Source organism: Callorhinchus milii, unplaced genomic scaffold, assembly GCF_018977255.1.
Source record: "Callorhinchus milii isolate IMCB2004 unplaced genomic scaffold, IMCB_Cmil_1.0 Scaffold2, whole genome shotgun sequence".
NCBI lineage: Eukaryota > Metazoa > Chordata > Chondrichthyes > Chimaeriformes > Callorhinchidae > Callorhinchus > Callorhinchus milii.
In genome coordinates, this window is record NW_024704743.1 from 52,378,692 (window position 1) to 52,395,484 (window position 16,793).

General features: G+C 38.8%; 1 protein-coding gene across 2 annotated transcripts in view; it reads left to right on the forward strand.

Annotated features, from left to right (window-relative positions):
• Positions 1-16,793, forward strand: part of lpcat1 (lysophosphatidylcholine acyltransferase 1) — a 97,257-nt gene that overhangs the window by 28,980 nt on the left and 51,484 nt on the right. For both annotated transcript variants that reach the window (XM_007903029.2, XM_042331728.1), the window contains one exon: positions 7,803-7,945. In XM_007903029.2, the coding sequence (XP_007901220.2) occupies positions 7,803-7,945 (143 nt within the window). The remainder of the gene's footprint in view (positions 1-7,802; positions 7,946-16,793) is intronic.

Consider the following 16,793-nt stretch of genomic DNA (forward strand, 5'->3'; position numbering starts at 1 on the left):
CTCAAAGCGCTTCACAGAATATACTGTAAAGTGAATTTACTGTATAGTTTGTGGGTAAAACACGGCAGCCAATGGCACACAATGGTGTTCCGCAAACACACAGATTGAGTGATCAAATTATTATTTTTTGTCTTTTTTTAAGGGATTATTACCTCCAGAAAAAACAATCCCAAATCGACTAACAACCAGGTTCCTCCTTACTATTAGGTACATAGAGGCTTGTGACGTAAGGAAACTTGCCCAAAGTTTGGCCCTGCCTGGGAATCAAACCCAGGTCTTCTTGCTTGCGAGGTGAATATTCTAACCACTAAACTACAGGAACCAGTCAATATACTTTAAAGTAAATTCTGTAAAGAAGTTCTAATGACGTGATAAGACACTATATCAAATGCAAAGATTATTATTCTAACCCTGGTTCTAATCCGTTTGGGGCCATAGATGTGGAATGCACCTGGTCAAGGTTGGATAATGTGTAACTTGGAGTTTGTTATCTTTAAAACTCAGGAGAGTTGGATGTTCACTTTTGTTATTACTTTACTTTGAAATTGGGAAAAAATCTCAATGCTCTTTTAGGAGTGTTTGAGAGGTCATGGCATCAGGCCCCATTCCTAGGCAACTGCCATTGCTGCTCTGGCATCCGAGAAAAAATCGCTCACAATTTTTATCTCGCATATCAATACTGCTTTGCTGATTTTGGAAACTCAATAGATAATTATGTCCCAACTTAATGGATGTGCAAGGGTATACTGAGCTGCCTCGCTTTCTTACACATATCATTAGTTTCCCACAGTCATTCTAAGTTATAATACTGTATGAGGAAATGTTGGTGAGTATCCTGAAAGAATATTGGATGCTGATATTCACTCCCCAATTTAATTTTTCAAATTTCCCTTTACTTTCCTGTATATTTAAATGTAAATTTGCACTTCCCAAAATTCCAGCTTCATCCAAATTCACCCTAAAATAATTGATTATTTTTCATTTTGTCCGATATTTCTGTCTGCCTTATTTGCTTATAGTAATTGTTGCTGTTGGAGTGGTTTTTAAAATGTGTTGCTGCCGCTACCAAGGGTGTGGCTGATACCTTTCGGCACGAGAACCACTGCTTCCCACCGCCGATTTAGAAAGACAAGAAATGACTGCATTCTTCCTACATAAAGACTAGGCTGTTATATCCAACATAAAATTACATTTGTAAAGCACCTTTCACATCGGGAGGACATCTCAAGGCACTGAACAGCACTAAAAGGAGATAGATTGTAGTCATAAGAACATAAGCACATAAGAAATGGGAGCAGGAGTAGGCCATTCGGTCCCTTGAGCCTGCCACGCCACTTAATAAGATCATGGCTGATCTTCTAACCTAATTCCATTTACCCGCCCTATCCCCATATCCCTTAATTCCTTTAGTTTTTAAAAATCTATCGATCTCAATTTTGAATATATTCAATACTGAGCATCCACAGCCTTCTGGGGTAGAGAATTCCATAAATTCACTACCCTCTGAGTGACATGTTTTCTCAACTCAGTTCTAAAAGGCTGACCTTTAATCCTGAGACTATGATCCCTAGTTTTATATTCTCCAACCAAGGGAAACAGTCTCACGCTATCTACCTTGTCAAGACCCTTAGGAATCATACAGGTTTCTATAAGATCACCTCTAATTCTTCTACATTCTAGAGAATATAGACCTAGTTTACTCAACCTATTCTCAGAGGTCAACCCCCTCATCCCAGGAGCCAACCTCGTGAACCTCCTCTAAGGGGAGTATATCCTTTCTTAGACAAGGAGACCAAAACTGCACACAATATTCTAGGTGAGGTGTCACAAAGGCACTATACATCTGCAGCAAGACTTCCCTCCTCTTGTATTCTAACACCTTGAGATTGTAGTCGTTTCTTGTCTTCCTAAACCGGTGGTGGCCAACCAGTGGCACAAGTGCCACAAGATGGCAGCCACACACTTGGAAGTGGATCCCACGCTGAAGTGATGTCACTGCCGCACCCCTCACCCGCCGGTCACATGCCCTCAACTCCCGACCACACTGCGGGGGTCCAAGAGCTCCGCTCACTGTACCCAGAGCGGCAGCGGCTTGGACCCCAGCATAGAGAGAGTGGGCGTGAGAGAGTTTTGTGTGTGAGTGAAAGAGAGACTGTGTGAAAGAGAAAGATAGTGAGTGTGAGAGAGAGAGAGAAAGAGAGACAGAGTGCGTGTGTGTACGACTGTGTGAAAGAGAAAGATAGTGAGTGTGAGAGAGAGACAGAGTGTGTGTGTGTGTGTGACTGTATGAAAGAGAAAGATAGTGAGTGTGAGAAAGAGACAGAGTGTGTGTGACGGAGAGAGAGATTGAGTGAGAGAAAGACTGACAGAGAGAAAAAGTGAGTGAGAGGGAAAAAGTGAGAAACAGAGGCCTCACAATGCAGGGTCTCCCTCATATCCCCCTCACCTCAAATGCCAACAAGGTCAATGCCAGTCTGTGCAGATTTGGATCAACCTACACCTGTGAGCAGTCCTTTTCCACCATGAACTTCATAAAAAATATTGTTCCAAACTAATCGATGATCACCTTAATAATCTACTGGTGTGCTCAAAACAGAATCCAAATATTGAAGATATCATGAACCAAAAAAAATTCAGAAACCTAATTAAGTGACTTGTTTGATATTTTATTGTGAATTTCTTAAGAAATGCATCTTTCTTTTTCAGCAATATTTTTCTTTTTAATTTTACTATGTTTTGTTTTAAGTGGCACGGTGATTATGTCTTAGCAAAAGGTTGTCCACCACTGGTCTAAATGATTGAAACTGTTTGTTCTCTTATTAAAGTTCATCTTACCAAGGAATCTTTGTCAAATGTCAGCCTGGCTCAAATTGCAGCATTCTCGCCTCAGAACTTCTGAGGTTGGGGGTTCAAAACTTGCGTTGCGACTTAAAGTTTCTAATATAGGCTGATGCTCCAATGCAAAGCTGAGGAAACCCTGCATTGTTGGAGGTGCTGTCCTTTGGTTGAGATGTTAAACTGAGGTCCCATCTGCATGTTCAGGCAGATGGGACCTTAGAAAAAGAAAAGGGAATTTGTCCCAGTGTCCTGCCCAATAATCCCTCTGACCATTCACTTCATGACTATTTGTGGAACATTGCTGTGCGCATATTGGCTGCCACGTTCACCTACAAAATACAGTCACTACACATTAGAATAAATCCTGTGAAGTGCTTGGAGACTTCCTTCCGATGTAAAAGATGCTGTATCAAATGCAAAGAGTATTTTTGATTGAAGAAAAGTAAAAATGTTTTTGTTTGGTTTATACCTACATCTACAAAACTCATTTGGCTGCGGAATTCTGTGTTGCTACAAAATCTTAAAAGTTATTGCCTTCCAAAAGAGATAAGTTTGTGATCCAGACTATGGTCCGATTCATAAGTGGATTTGACACAGTGTGAGCTAGAGTAATCATGCATGAGTAGCAGGCTATGTCAGCATGCAAGTTACTTTCAATCTATCCAAGAAAGATGAAATTGTGACATGGTCTACATAAATGCTTTAAAACTTTTGGTGTAATTAGTTCCTATATTAAATACATGTTTTTATTTGTTCTGATCATTAACCCTTTTTTACACAATTGTTAAGCTAAGGTTTGTCTGCCTTTTGATTCTGGTGAGCATTAAAGATCCTGTACCATCATTTCATAAAAGAGTATGGGGATTTGTTTCCTTGTCCTGGCTAATATCTCTTATGTCTTACCACTTCCTCAATTTCCTCTCCTCTCCCATTTTCCTCCCCTCCTCCAAGTCCCTACCATTTTGTCCCGCCCATGGAACTTCCCGGGGCCCGAATCCTTCAAAAACATTTTTCATCCTCAGACCTTCTCTCCCCCTGGCCTTCCACCTGCAGCAATCTCGATGCAGACATCAAGCTTCTAAATGAGCCCCTCTCCTCAACCTTCAATTCCCTACCTACTCCCACTTCACTTCCCACAATACCCACTCACTCACCCTGGTATAACAGCCACCTCCACTACCTCAAATCCCAAACCCGGACGCTCTAGTAAAGTTGGCACAATACTAGCTTCATGGTTCACCGCCAAATGTGGCTCAAGCATCTGCGTTTCTACTGCCTCTCTTTCTCAGACCCAAACTGCCTTCTATTCCAAGGCCATTCTTCTTATTGCTATATCAAAGCATACTAATCCTTGCAATAATATGCATTATTAACAATATTTAGTAATCATGATTGTTAATAATTAATAATAAAATACAAATTATTATTATTTCTGTATATCAGATAGTTTCACCCATGATTCAGTTGGGGCCCAGAAGAAAATAAAAAATTCTATTTACAAGCATGTGGAGACATGTTAGCGTAATAGTTGTGACAACTGTTCACAATGCAGCTATTGTATTGGTAATCCTGATTTTGTTTTTATGTCTGTGTTCTGTGTATTTTTGCACCATGTTTACATCCTGATACAAAAATTATATTAGAATTAGCGTGTGTGCAAATTCTGCATGTATAGAGCCAGTCTGTGCTTTAGACTCCCGTTTAGTTTTAAAATTGTGGGATCAAGTTGTTGGAGTTAAAAGGACCTTTGTTTTATGGTGCAACTGTTGGCATTCTCCTCTTCTGCCTACAATAATTAATCTCAGAGGTGCTCAGTGAGATTGAGGTCAGGACTCTGATCCACTTTAGTGATGCATGCCAGAATCCTTATTGCACTTACATGTTTGTTATACCCTAGAGTATATTGCTATCAGACATTGGTAGCTGAGGAAAAGACAATATTGGGCAATAGACGACGGCAAATAATGTTGGTTTGAGTGTTATTTGGTGAATTGTTATCAATATGGTATAGGAAAACAGTTGTTCTTGCATTAATGTTGTAGCAACCTGCTTTTTGTGTGCTCCTCAAATAATCATCTCTGATTGCTCTCAGCTCTATTGCTATCAACAACAACAAATTTACATTTAAATAGCACCTTTCATGTCAAGAAAACATCCCAAGGCACAGAGTGACAGAGCTGAAACCACCACGTGTGGTAATTCAACCTTTTGCTCCAAATGGCAGTGTACTCTCTCTGGTTTTGTGAATCAAATCTTGTCTTTCAAGATTTATATTTTGACTGCATTTCAGTGATCTTTCTCCTCCCCTTTGGCTGCTGCTCCCAGCTTGAGGACCTAGCCAACAGTCTTGAGCACTTTTAGATGTTAACCCAATGGGAAATGCGCTATGAAAATGTAACTTATATTATACTATTTTTAACGGTTTAATTGGGCAGTACAAAAATGTGTGTACACACCATTGTGCTTTGAAGCACAATAGCTATGTTACTGTACTTTAATTAGTTGTTTTAACACTCATTTTATGGCCACCAAACATTTTAGTTGTTGGGTAAAGGTTTAGCTGTAGTTGTGTGTGTTGGATAAATGTAAAGAATGAGATTTACAATACAGCTTACATTTATAAAGCGCTTTTCATGTTAGGAAGACATGACAAAGCACTTAGCACTGCTGGCTGGCAGCGGGGGTCGAAGGGGGTGGGGAGGGGAAAGATAACCGAAAGCTGTGGTCAAGGAGAGTGATCTTGAGAGAGTCCAGTCAAAGAGATATATTTTGTAGCAATTTATGATGCAAATGATGGAAAGATTATATACCCATTAGATATATCAATCCTATTTTAAGTCATATATTTGAATCAAAATTAATGGTTCTTTTTAATGATTAAAACTTGAATATTCTGGATTCTTAGATCTCTAATTACAATGTCCTGTGAAACTCCATCAACTGCATAATACAATGATTAGACAATTATAGCAATTTTTACCCTGAATGCATTACTTATATAGGCAGATATATGTTTAATTGGTAGCTGTGGCAGGCAGCAGTGTGAAGTGCTTTAACACATTCTCCCAACATGAATGGTGCTTTGTAAATGTAAATCACTGTAACCTAAGGCTTCGGTTGGTTGGCCTTATTGGATTAATTTTCTATTTGTAAATATTCCAGGTACTGGTCCTCTTTGACGGAACTTTTATCGTGTTGCTGGTGTGTCTTGCCACATTAAATTACTCGGCTATTTTTGAATGGTTGGTTTTAAAATAATCCTTGCATTTGATATAACACCTTACTGTGATATCAAAACGTCTCAAAACACTTTACAGGATTTACTGTGAAGTGTAGTGACTGTGTATTTTTAGGCATACAACTCATCACACAGCAATATCTCACTGACGGCCATGAAATGAATGACCAATTTTATCTGGGGGTTTGCTGGTCAATAGGAAAAACTCTTTATCTTATTGACATCTGGTCTAATTGTAGAATTATCAATAATATTGCGAACTATCTGTTTACTGATGACATTTGGTTTGAGTATAATCCCAAGTGATGAGATGTAATAATCTTAACTGAAATGAGTTTGGACAGCCTCAACTTTGCACCGAGTAAATATAATTTTCCAACACAAACCTGTTTCTAATAAAATTAGTTATATGAACTTCCAATTTATATTTGATTCAGTTTTATTGAATTGTATTTATTCAGTGCAAGGTTGGGGGTGTGTCTTCATTGTTGCGGGTGCCATCCTTCAGTTGAGATTGAGATGTTAAACCAAGGTCCTGTCTGCCTATTCAAGTGGATGTTGACAATCCCATGGCACTATTTGAGAAGAGAACAAGAGTTTCTCCTGGTGTCCTGGCCAAAAATCCCCCAGATAAAATTGGTCATTTTCTTAATTACTGTTTGTAGGACAATGCAGTGCGCAAATTGGCTGCCGCATTTACCTATAAAATACAGTCACTGCACTTTGCAGTATATCGTGTGGCTTGGTTTGAGTCCTCCCTGAATGGAGCTATATCAAATGCAAGGATTATTAAAGGTAAGTTGCATGATTTTAGCTTGTTAAATTCCAGCAGTACCTCAATGCACTATGGGGTGCCAAGCCTTGGCTTTTTCTAACCTGCGTCTAAATTCTACAGAATGAGGTAAAAAGAGTATATCCATTTGAGAAGAGTGCGAATTCCATTCCAGACAAACTGAAAGCAAACTCGTGGAATTCTCAGTGCTTTGCTTTAGAGTCTCTTAAGCACAGTGACAGGTATCTGTGGTGACCAAAAATGTTGGCTTTAATTTTCACTGACGTTTATCTGCTATTACTTTAAAATTGCAGCATTGTAGTTAAATTGTATCTTGAATACCTCCAACTTGAACAAATCATATATAGGTCAAATAGATGTTTTTTTTGTATTTTCTTAATTCAAGTATGACCCAGGTTTTATCTCCCAGCCTTCTCATCTGCCTGAATTCCTGCTGGCATTTGACAGCATTCAGCAGGGAACTTAAGTCAACCAAATCCCATGATAAATTTACAGGCAGGACAACTCAAGTCACTCAAATTTATGACCTCAATGGTCTTCCCTTCAATTATAAAAGGTATTTCACTGAGTTCCCTCTCCAGCTTCAGTTGGAAAGTTCACAACTCAGTATGAAACTCAGACAAAAACTTGTAAAGTTTTGATCCCTTAACAGTACTGGTTGAGCTGTTTCCAGACAAGACAGTGGTAGAAGCCAATAACATTATGTTGTGTCAGGGCTTGAGATTCTTTAATGTTTATTGGAACTGCTCTTCTCCATTACATTGCTTTGCTGGAGTTTTAATGCATCACATATTTTGTTGCATCACTTTGGCAGCCCCGATAAATTGTGCTGAATTTACTGCAAATAAAGTAAGAATGAAGCTACTTTGCTGTGATAAAACTTTGGTCTGTGCAATACCTTTCATTAAAACTGTCATATTTTAAATTCTGCAGATAGCTATCATGACGGTGACGCTGTTCCCGATTCGTCTTTTCCTCGCTGCTTTCATGATGCTGTTGGCATGGCCTTTTGCTTTCCTTGCTGAGTGGGGGCGGACTGAAAAAGAACTGGAGAAACCTATGACCTTGTGGAAAAAGTAAGTAAAAAAAATTTCATTTTCTGTTGTACTTTTGATTCATGAAATCCTTATGATCTGTCACATACAAAAGGTATCCAGAAATTCATCATATGGCATAAAGGCAAGTTCCTTCAAATAAGGAGATGGACAAGATAACAACACAGTGCTTGGCATACTTTTTGGAGGCAGATGATAGTTTTTTTAAATTTTTGTTATTGCATTTTTTCTGCTTGCTTGCAGAAGAGAAAAAAGGTTACAGAATTTTTTTTACACACACACATTGATGTTGAACTGTGAAATATTATACAACAAATAATAACAAATAATTGTTGAAGCTGAAGCTATACATAATTTAAAAGGAAATTGAAAAATATTATTGAAGGGCATTCTGGAGAGAGCAGGGAATAGAATTAGAGTAGACAGTCCTAATGCAAGAGCTGGACCCAGCACAAACAAAATGGACCAAAAAGCCTCCTGTGCTATAAACTTCTTTGATTCTGTTTCTACTTTGTCAACTTTTTCAGTTCTTTATTAGTATTCGATTTAAAACTATGTGGTTCCAATATTACTTTTGGGATATTACTTTTATGGATCAGTTTTTCTTCCATTGTTAACCTTTCCCTAGGTCAAACATCTCTCTCTATTGATTCTGATCTTACAATTTTTCATTTACAATATGATTTTGGGCCTCGTGCTTTCATGGCAAAGGTACTACAGCATGGTCAAGTTATCGCATTTAGGATAAAGGTATCAGAATTAAAATCACCTAAGTTTTTCTCCTCCAATTTTCTCTTTTCTCCTGCTGGTCAATTTTATTTTCCCTTCTACAGTTCCACATGCAGAAGTCGCCTTAAAGTATCCGATCAAGTTATCATTTATTCTGTTGCCAGGCTATGCCAGAAACATTAGTCCAATTCTGTCCCATCCTTTTTTTATAATGTGTACATTTATTTATATATATAATATAATATAGATATAATACATATGCACTTTTATTCTTCTCTGGATAAAAATCTGGAGTGGGAACCATAACGTTTTACTCCCTCTCTAAGGACACTAAGGACAGTTGCAGCTTTCCAACTGCAATCCCAGTTGAGATCAACTGACTCAACATAGGGCAGAGGTATATACCTTTTCCAATTGGCTATCAAAGTAAGTTGTAAGTTTAAGTGGCTGGAACATTTAAGCATTGACTGTTCAACATAGGACCATCGTAATTCAGCATGGTTGACCGCATTCAAGTTATAGGAGGTGGGCAGTGATGTTGAGGGTACAGAAAGGGAAAATGTAAAACCCCAAATTAAGTTCTTTCTTGACTGCTGTACTTGCATACTCCCTGCTTAAAAGAAAACAAGTGTACTAAGTAGAATATGTAAAGTGTGAGAAGGGGTTCCATTTTGTGCTCCACTGGCTGGATGAACTCTTCAGTGCTACAACACAGATTTTCCCCCTTGTATTCAGGTAAATATCTTGGGATGTTGAATTGGGTGTTCAAATTGGTGTCTTCACTGAATGTTTATGTATCAGTTACTAGGCTAATTACTAAATAAAGCACTGCTACAGAGTGGCCAATCTACAGTAAGGTAACAGCAATGATACTCTAGTTATTTTAACTATTTCCCTTATCAGAGTTTCACTGTATCACATTGGGAGCTATGCGCAATGTTCACATGCCTCTGTTCACCTCGCAGTTCACTTACCTCACGAACCGTCTACAAATGGCTTTTTCTCCCGCTCTCACCCGGTTACCTGCGGGGTACCCCAAGGATCCATCCTTGGCCCTCTCCTCTTCCTAATCTATATATTCCCTCTTGGGGATGTCATCCGCAGACATGGGTACACTTCCACATGTATGCGGACGACACTCAACTCTATTTTTCTACCTCACTTTGTAACCCCCAGTCCCCTGATGTTCTGTTAGCCTGCCTGCCAGACCTCAGGAGCTGGATGAGCGCGAATTTCCTTCAGCTAAATGTTGACAAGACGGAAGCCATACTCTTTGGCTCTCGTCAACATCTTAAATTGCACGATTCTCACCTCCTCCACCTACCTGACCTCCCCCTAAAACTCTCCAAACTCATACGCAACCTAGGCATCAGGTTCGACCCCCAATTATCCTTCCTCCCCCACATCCTGTCCCTCACCAGCACCGCTTTCTTCCACCTCCAACGCATTGCCCGTCTCCGCTAATGCCTCACTCCAGAAGCCGCTGAAACCCTGGTCCATGCCTTTTGTCACCTCTCGCCTGGACTATTCAAATGCCCTCCTCGCCCGTCTCCCCTCCACTACCATTCATAAAATCCAGGTCATCCAGAACTCTGTCGCCCGCATTCTTACCCGCACCAAACTCCGCTCCCTGATTACCTCAGTCCTTGCCAGACTGCACTGGCTGCCTATCCCAGAGAGGATCGACTTCAAGATCCTCACTCTTGTCTTCAAATCCCTCCACTCCTCTGCACCCCCCGACCTCTCTGACCTCTCTCCTCACAACAGTGGCAGTTGCCTTCGTTCCAACGGGTCTGACCTCCTCCTTGTCCCTCGAATCCTCCGCTCCACCATCAGCAGCCGTGCCTTCAGCCATTATTGTGAAGCGCTCTGAGACGCCGTCTGGCCATGTTGTTGTTGTAGCAGTAAGTAGGAACACGGTTGTTAGTCAATTGGCGGATCCCTTTTCTGGGGGTAATAATCCCTTCCAAAAATAAATAAATAATAATAAATTGGTCACTTCAATCCATGACTGTTTGTGGTAAACTGCTATGCACTATTGGCTGTTGTGTTTCGCCCATACAATATACAGTCAATTACAATATACAGTCAATTCACTTAGCAGCATATTCTGTGAAGTGCTTTGAGACGTCTCAAAGACTTGATAAGGTGCTATATCAAATGCAAGGGTTACTATTAATATTATGTGTACTATGTTATAATCTTAAACTTAGAAGAATACTATTAATATTAATCCTTGCATTTGGTATGGTGCCTTTCACGTTTTCGAGGATGTCCTAAAGTGCTTCACAAGATTTACTTTTACAGGCGAATGCGCAGCCAATGTCCCACAAACAGTCATGAAACGAATGACCAATTTTATTTGGTGGGTTATTGGCTAGGACACCAGGAGAAACTCAAGACAATACAATTGTCACTCCATTGGAGTATCAACTTCGACTATGCGAGTTCAAGTCCCAAAGTGATTCTGACTCAGAGGTGAGAGTCCTGCCACCGAGTCAGGTTGGAGGACAAACTGACTCCTGTTAATACCAAGCCAAAGCCCAAACGCCTAAGGTGGACGAGCAGTGGGAAGCTTGCCAGACTGTCGATGACAGCTTTAGTTGGTTAAACTTCAACTGTATCTCACTATACAGCTTTGGCTCTTGCCAACCTAAAAGTCCCTGGAATTGGGCAAGGTGGATTCCTCTAGGGAGAACGCGCATTTCATTCCAGACGCATGGAAATTTCCATGCATGTATTGAACTCAATCTGGTTTGGATACTCTGAGACCCGGTGAAGGATTTCTGCATATGTCAGACACCCATAAGCCTTAAAAAAATATTGGAGTGATTTGCTCGTCAGGTCAAGTGTGGTTTGTCTGGTTTGTCACAGTTCTTTTTTGGAATGAGCACAAGAGTGGAGCGTGTTAATCATCGGCCTGTTCCAACATTGCACGGTTGATTGCAATCCTGTAATGTATGGTGGGGGTTTTTTTTTTAAAAAAAGAGACATTTTAAACTTAGGATCTGTTGTTGGAATCTTTCATTCAGGGTCTAACCAAGGCATTCTTCCATCACTTGCTTGCATCCTCCATTACATCATCCCAAATGCAGCTGAAAGCTTAATCCACGCTTTTGTCAGTTCCTTATTTAACTTTTCCAAAGTCCTTCTTGTCGGCCTCCCCAACTCTATCCTCCACTGGCTCCAGACCAAACAAAGCCTGTAGTCCCTATCCTCTCCCTCACTCGACTCCACGTACACTTCACTCCTATCCTCGCCAAGCTCATTAACTCCCTCCCTATACCCCTGCAGGTCAATTTAAAAATCCTTGCCCTCACCTTCAATTTTAAAATTAAACTAACTATGTAAGAACGTTTGAAGATAGAGGAGCTCTGGCCATGAAACCAGAGAACACGTTTTTTTTACATTGCTGAGCAGCGTTCTTGAGTGAGAAAATGACACTCTTGCTGCTGTGTTAAGAATTATTTTGAATGATTATTGTCTATAGTTTCTTCTACATGGATAAAACACAGTAGAAAATTCATTTTACTCAGCAGCAGCAGCATTTTTTAACATCCATTGAAAATTTTGTCTAAATTATACCTTCAACATAACTTGGTCTTCAGATTTTCTCATTTGCTGTGGTAATTATTTTTTGTATAATTTTCAGTGAATATTTTTTGATCCATTTATTACCCAGCGTGAATAAATTTTAAAATGTTGATACAAACGTGTAAACGTTAAAAGTGCCCTTTACCCAGAGTATTGTCTCGGAGGGCTTTATTTGTCATAAAAATCAGTCATGTCATGTTGCAGTGCTACAGGGTATCATGTTGAAAAGCCTTGTGAATTCTGTTATTGTAATCATACAAGTAAAAAATGCTGAGTTTTCAGTAATACGCACCATTTATGCACCTGTACGGTTACAATATTTTCAAAAGATGAACTGAGCAAGATCTAATTACTGATAAACTGCTGCTGCAAAATAACAAAAGACAGCATTGGCAACCAAATGGATTAAATTTGCAATTAGCAGGTCAGTTGGTCTAGAACATAATGTCAAAATGAAAAAATTTAAATACATAGCATATTATCAAATAACATATTTGTGTGAAGGGTCTAATTCAGTCAAAATGTTATTCGCAAATTGTTTGAGCTTCATGATTATTCCGTGTGTCACCTGAAGCCCCAGGTTGAATTGTGGCTTTTTAACTCCTATAATTTGTTACTGTTGACCGCAAGTGTGACAATCTTATATTGTACTTACTTTAAATAAATTCCTGGATGTTTCAATGGAGCAAAACTATAAATTTTCAGATTTTGAACACCAAGATAATCAAGCTCACAGAGACCGGCATTTTGTTGCAAATATTCCATATAGCAATGATACATGTTATAGAAAGGTAAAATTACAAATCTGGGAAGCAGTTTTTCCCTCTTGACACGGTTTAAATTTCCACTGGTTGGAACCCAACACTTATGCCATGTTATCCTTTGATCATGTCCTTAACCCCCCCCCCTCCAATGAATTACTTCCAATCGTGACACAAAATATCACCCTCCTTTTCTCTTTCATCCAATCAAAAACCATACATTCAAAACGTTGCTTAATCTGCATGTGGCCACATCAGATAAACACATCTCTTTCTAAGCACAACGCAGGTCATTTCAAACAAAACCATACATTTGTTTGGTTATTGGTTCCAGAAGGTGTCAACATTCTTTCCCGTCATAACAATCACTTGTCAAAACATCCTGACTTGAAACACAGTACAGGGAAAAAAATGTTTTTACATGAAAGATACAAAAAAATTCCTTAAACGACTTTGATTTAAACAGAGTATAATAATAAAAAGTTAAAAAACTTTTACCATAAATTAAAAAATACTAAAACTAAATACTAATACTAAATAAAATTACTAAGACACTACAATTGTATAATTTCTATCCAACAAAACTTAACAAGGGTATATATACACAGACTCGAGTTTTCAAAAGTATTTATCCAAAAGAGTACTGTCTTGATAATGCTCAAAGCAACTTTAATGTGATGTGGAGCACGGAACTTAATTTTTTCATCTCTTTATTGTGCTTTGCAGCTAATTTTCAATACCACCTCTCGATCCTAACCCGCAGCTCGGGGCCAAATCCCTCACTGTCCAGTGCCTTGGGAAGTCCTACCAACATGAAAGGCGCTATACAAATGTAATTAGCTGTTGTTATTTAATATTTAAGAGCATATCACATGATGAACTAATTTTTAAAAACAGTTCCTGAAATATTTTTAATTTTTATAAACAGTTCTTGAAATGTTTGCACCATCCAATGGATCATCTAAAACTATCTAAACTCTTTCATTGGACCATAGGGTGTGCATAGCAAGTGCATCTATGCATTAGCACAACAAATCAAACTGCTTCTATAACCAGCTCCTCCAGGTGTAGTGTAATGCAGATAAAGTGTCTGATTGCCACTGATTAATTGGGAATTAACATGCCCCCTGAAGGTCAAATATTCGTGAAAAGCTTGGTAGGTTGCAAAGTTCCAGTGCAAATTATCAGGGTATCATGAGCATTAAATGCCTCTTTCCTGTCAAGAAAATACATTTCAACTACATTGACCTGCCAATGTTAGAGATAGTCAGATAATAAATGCTTCTACCAATCTATGAGATAATCTAATTTATAAACCCATAACTGTGGAAATCAGATTCATTTGCTACTGGAGATAAGATGACACATTGCTGGATTTGTGGTATATCTACACTTCTATCAATGGAACAATTGCATTTGTTGAATTGAACTATTCCACATCTATTATAATAAAAAGGTTGTTATTAGCTAATTGACATGTGTTATACCAATGGCAACTGTTGCAGAGATAAATCTTGCAACAGTGACCCCAGTTCGGGTGCTGAATTTTAGGAATATAAAGCTACATTTATAGTTTTTGATTATATTCACTTTCTCCATCATAGTGAAGATTTGTTTAATCTCTGCAACAGGACTTTACCATCAACAAAGCCAAAACCCTCATTCACACCTTTGTCAGGGCCAGACAACTTTTCGAATGCCCTGATTCCTGACCTCCTCAGCTGGAGCCTCCATAAACTTCAGACCATACAGAACTCTGCAGCCTATATCCTCTTCTGCACTTGGCTCCATGAGCAAATGTCTTCCCAGTCTTGCACCACCTTATCTCTGAAACTTCCCAGAAACCTACTCCCTCTACTCCTCCAGCTCTGACCAGCTTCATGCTCTACTGTGCTCCATTTCAGCCCTTTTGTCTCTCCTAAAATCCCTCTACCACTGCACTTTTACCCATTTCTCACAGCACCCTCGCTTTTCCCCCCCACTCCCCCAGCTTTCTACCTGCTCGGTCTATGTAAGAACTTTGCAACGTTCTCTCATGATAGGTGCTGTGCTACATAAGTGTAAATTGTTGTCTTTGAGACCACCCTGTTTATGTGTAGGTCAATTTAATGAATAAGAGGGAGAAAAAATGTTCATGTCTTAATGTTTTCTGCCTTCTCCTTCCTACTACAAAGTGGTTTTGAGTGACGTACTATTTCAATTCTATTTGTTTAAAACAGATTTTTTAAAAATGTTTTCAATTGGACACATCAACTGTTGCACATAGATATTTGCTGACATTTGTGCAGTTTATGTAAAAATGTTAATTTTTAAAAAAATGTATTTCACTTGACAAAGAATAGCCACAGAACCAATAAAACCCTTTTTAAAACAAAGTTTCAGTTATAGAAGATGTGAAAGTGAAGACAGTTCACCTTACTTCAAGTGTTTGGTCACTTTAGATTTTGCTTTTCACTCCATCAGAACTTGTAATGATGGAAAAGTAGATTATTTTGTCTCTTCAGCATCAACCACAGTTCATCAAAGCAGAGTTACAAAGAGGAAGTTCAGTGGGATGCATGTTGGATATTATAAATGAAGCTAATTTCTATTAAAAATAATTACCAATTGGTATTAAGAAATACATTTTCTACAAAACCAACCATGAAAAATTAAACATGTACATTTTGAACTAGTTTTGCGTGGGCATATTTAACTATACAATATCTACAGTAACCACCTACTTCTCCAAGAACTACAATTTGGTGTTAAACACCAATTTCTTTGAAGTATTTAATTAGTATTATGAACTGCGTCCAGGGAAGAGAGGGATCATTATTTCTGTATTTAAATAAATGAAAATGAATGGATTTATTCCGTGAAGGTTTGATAATGTAATTACACTGCACATTTGTTGCAACAGCGACTGACAACCTTTGGCACACAATTTTAATTTATAATAATGATCATTTCACTTTGTGATTTCATACAGGAAGCGCAAGTACTTACTTGAATATATTTTTTAAAAAAGCAATTGGTATAATTTCACTTATAACTAAAATAACTCATTCACACCAAAGTAGCACTTGATGTCTTAGAAACTATGAAATATTGAGAAATCAAACATCACCATAATAAGATTGAAAACAAAAACAGAAGTCGCTGGGAATCCACAGAGAAAGGAAAGTGAGTCAACATTTCAGGTCCATGATCCTTCGTCATAACTGGGGCATGTTGGGAGGGAGAGGCTTTTAAGGGCTAACAGAGAGGGGGGAAGGCAGAGCAAGGAAGACAAAAGGAGAAAATGGGGTAGAGTCCAGGGGATGATGGGTTAAAGGGGTATTAATGATGCAAAACAACTGTCTCCTACGCTGTTCCAATGAGCCACAGCACAAGCTCGAGGAACAGCACCTTATTTATCTGCTGGAGACCTTACAGCCCTCTGGCCTCAATATTGATTTCAACAATTTCAGACCAACTCAACTTTCCCCTCTTCCTCTTCTGTGACCATCACCACATCATCTGGGTCCCAGACACACCTTTTCTCTCCCTGATCTGCCTGTTTTGTTGCAGATTCTTCCCCCGCCCTTTGTTCTGCAGTATTAACACCTCTATTCCTCTGCATTGTTGCAATCCCACCTTTGTTTTGCATCATTAACACCCCTTTAAACCTCTGTTTTTGTTTTCAGATTTCCAGCATCTGCAGTATTTTGTGTTTTGACCATAATAAGATTGTTGTAATGAGAATACTGAGTAATATTTCAATGAAGCTGAATATCAGCTAGTAATTTCTGTCAAAATTATCA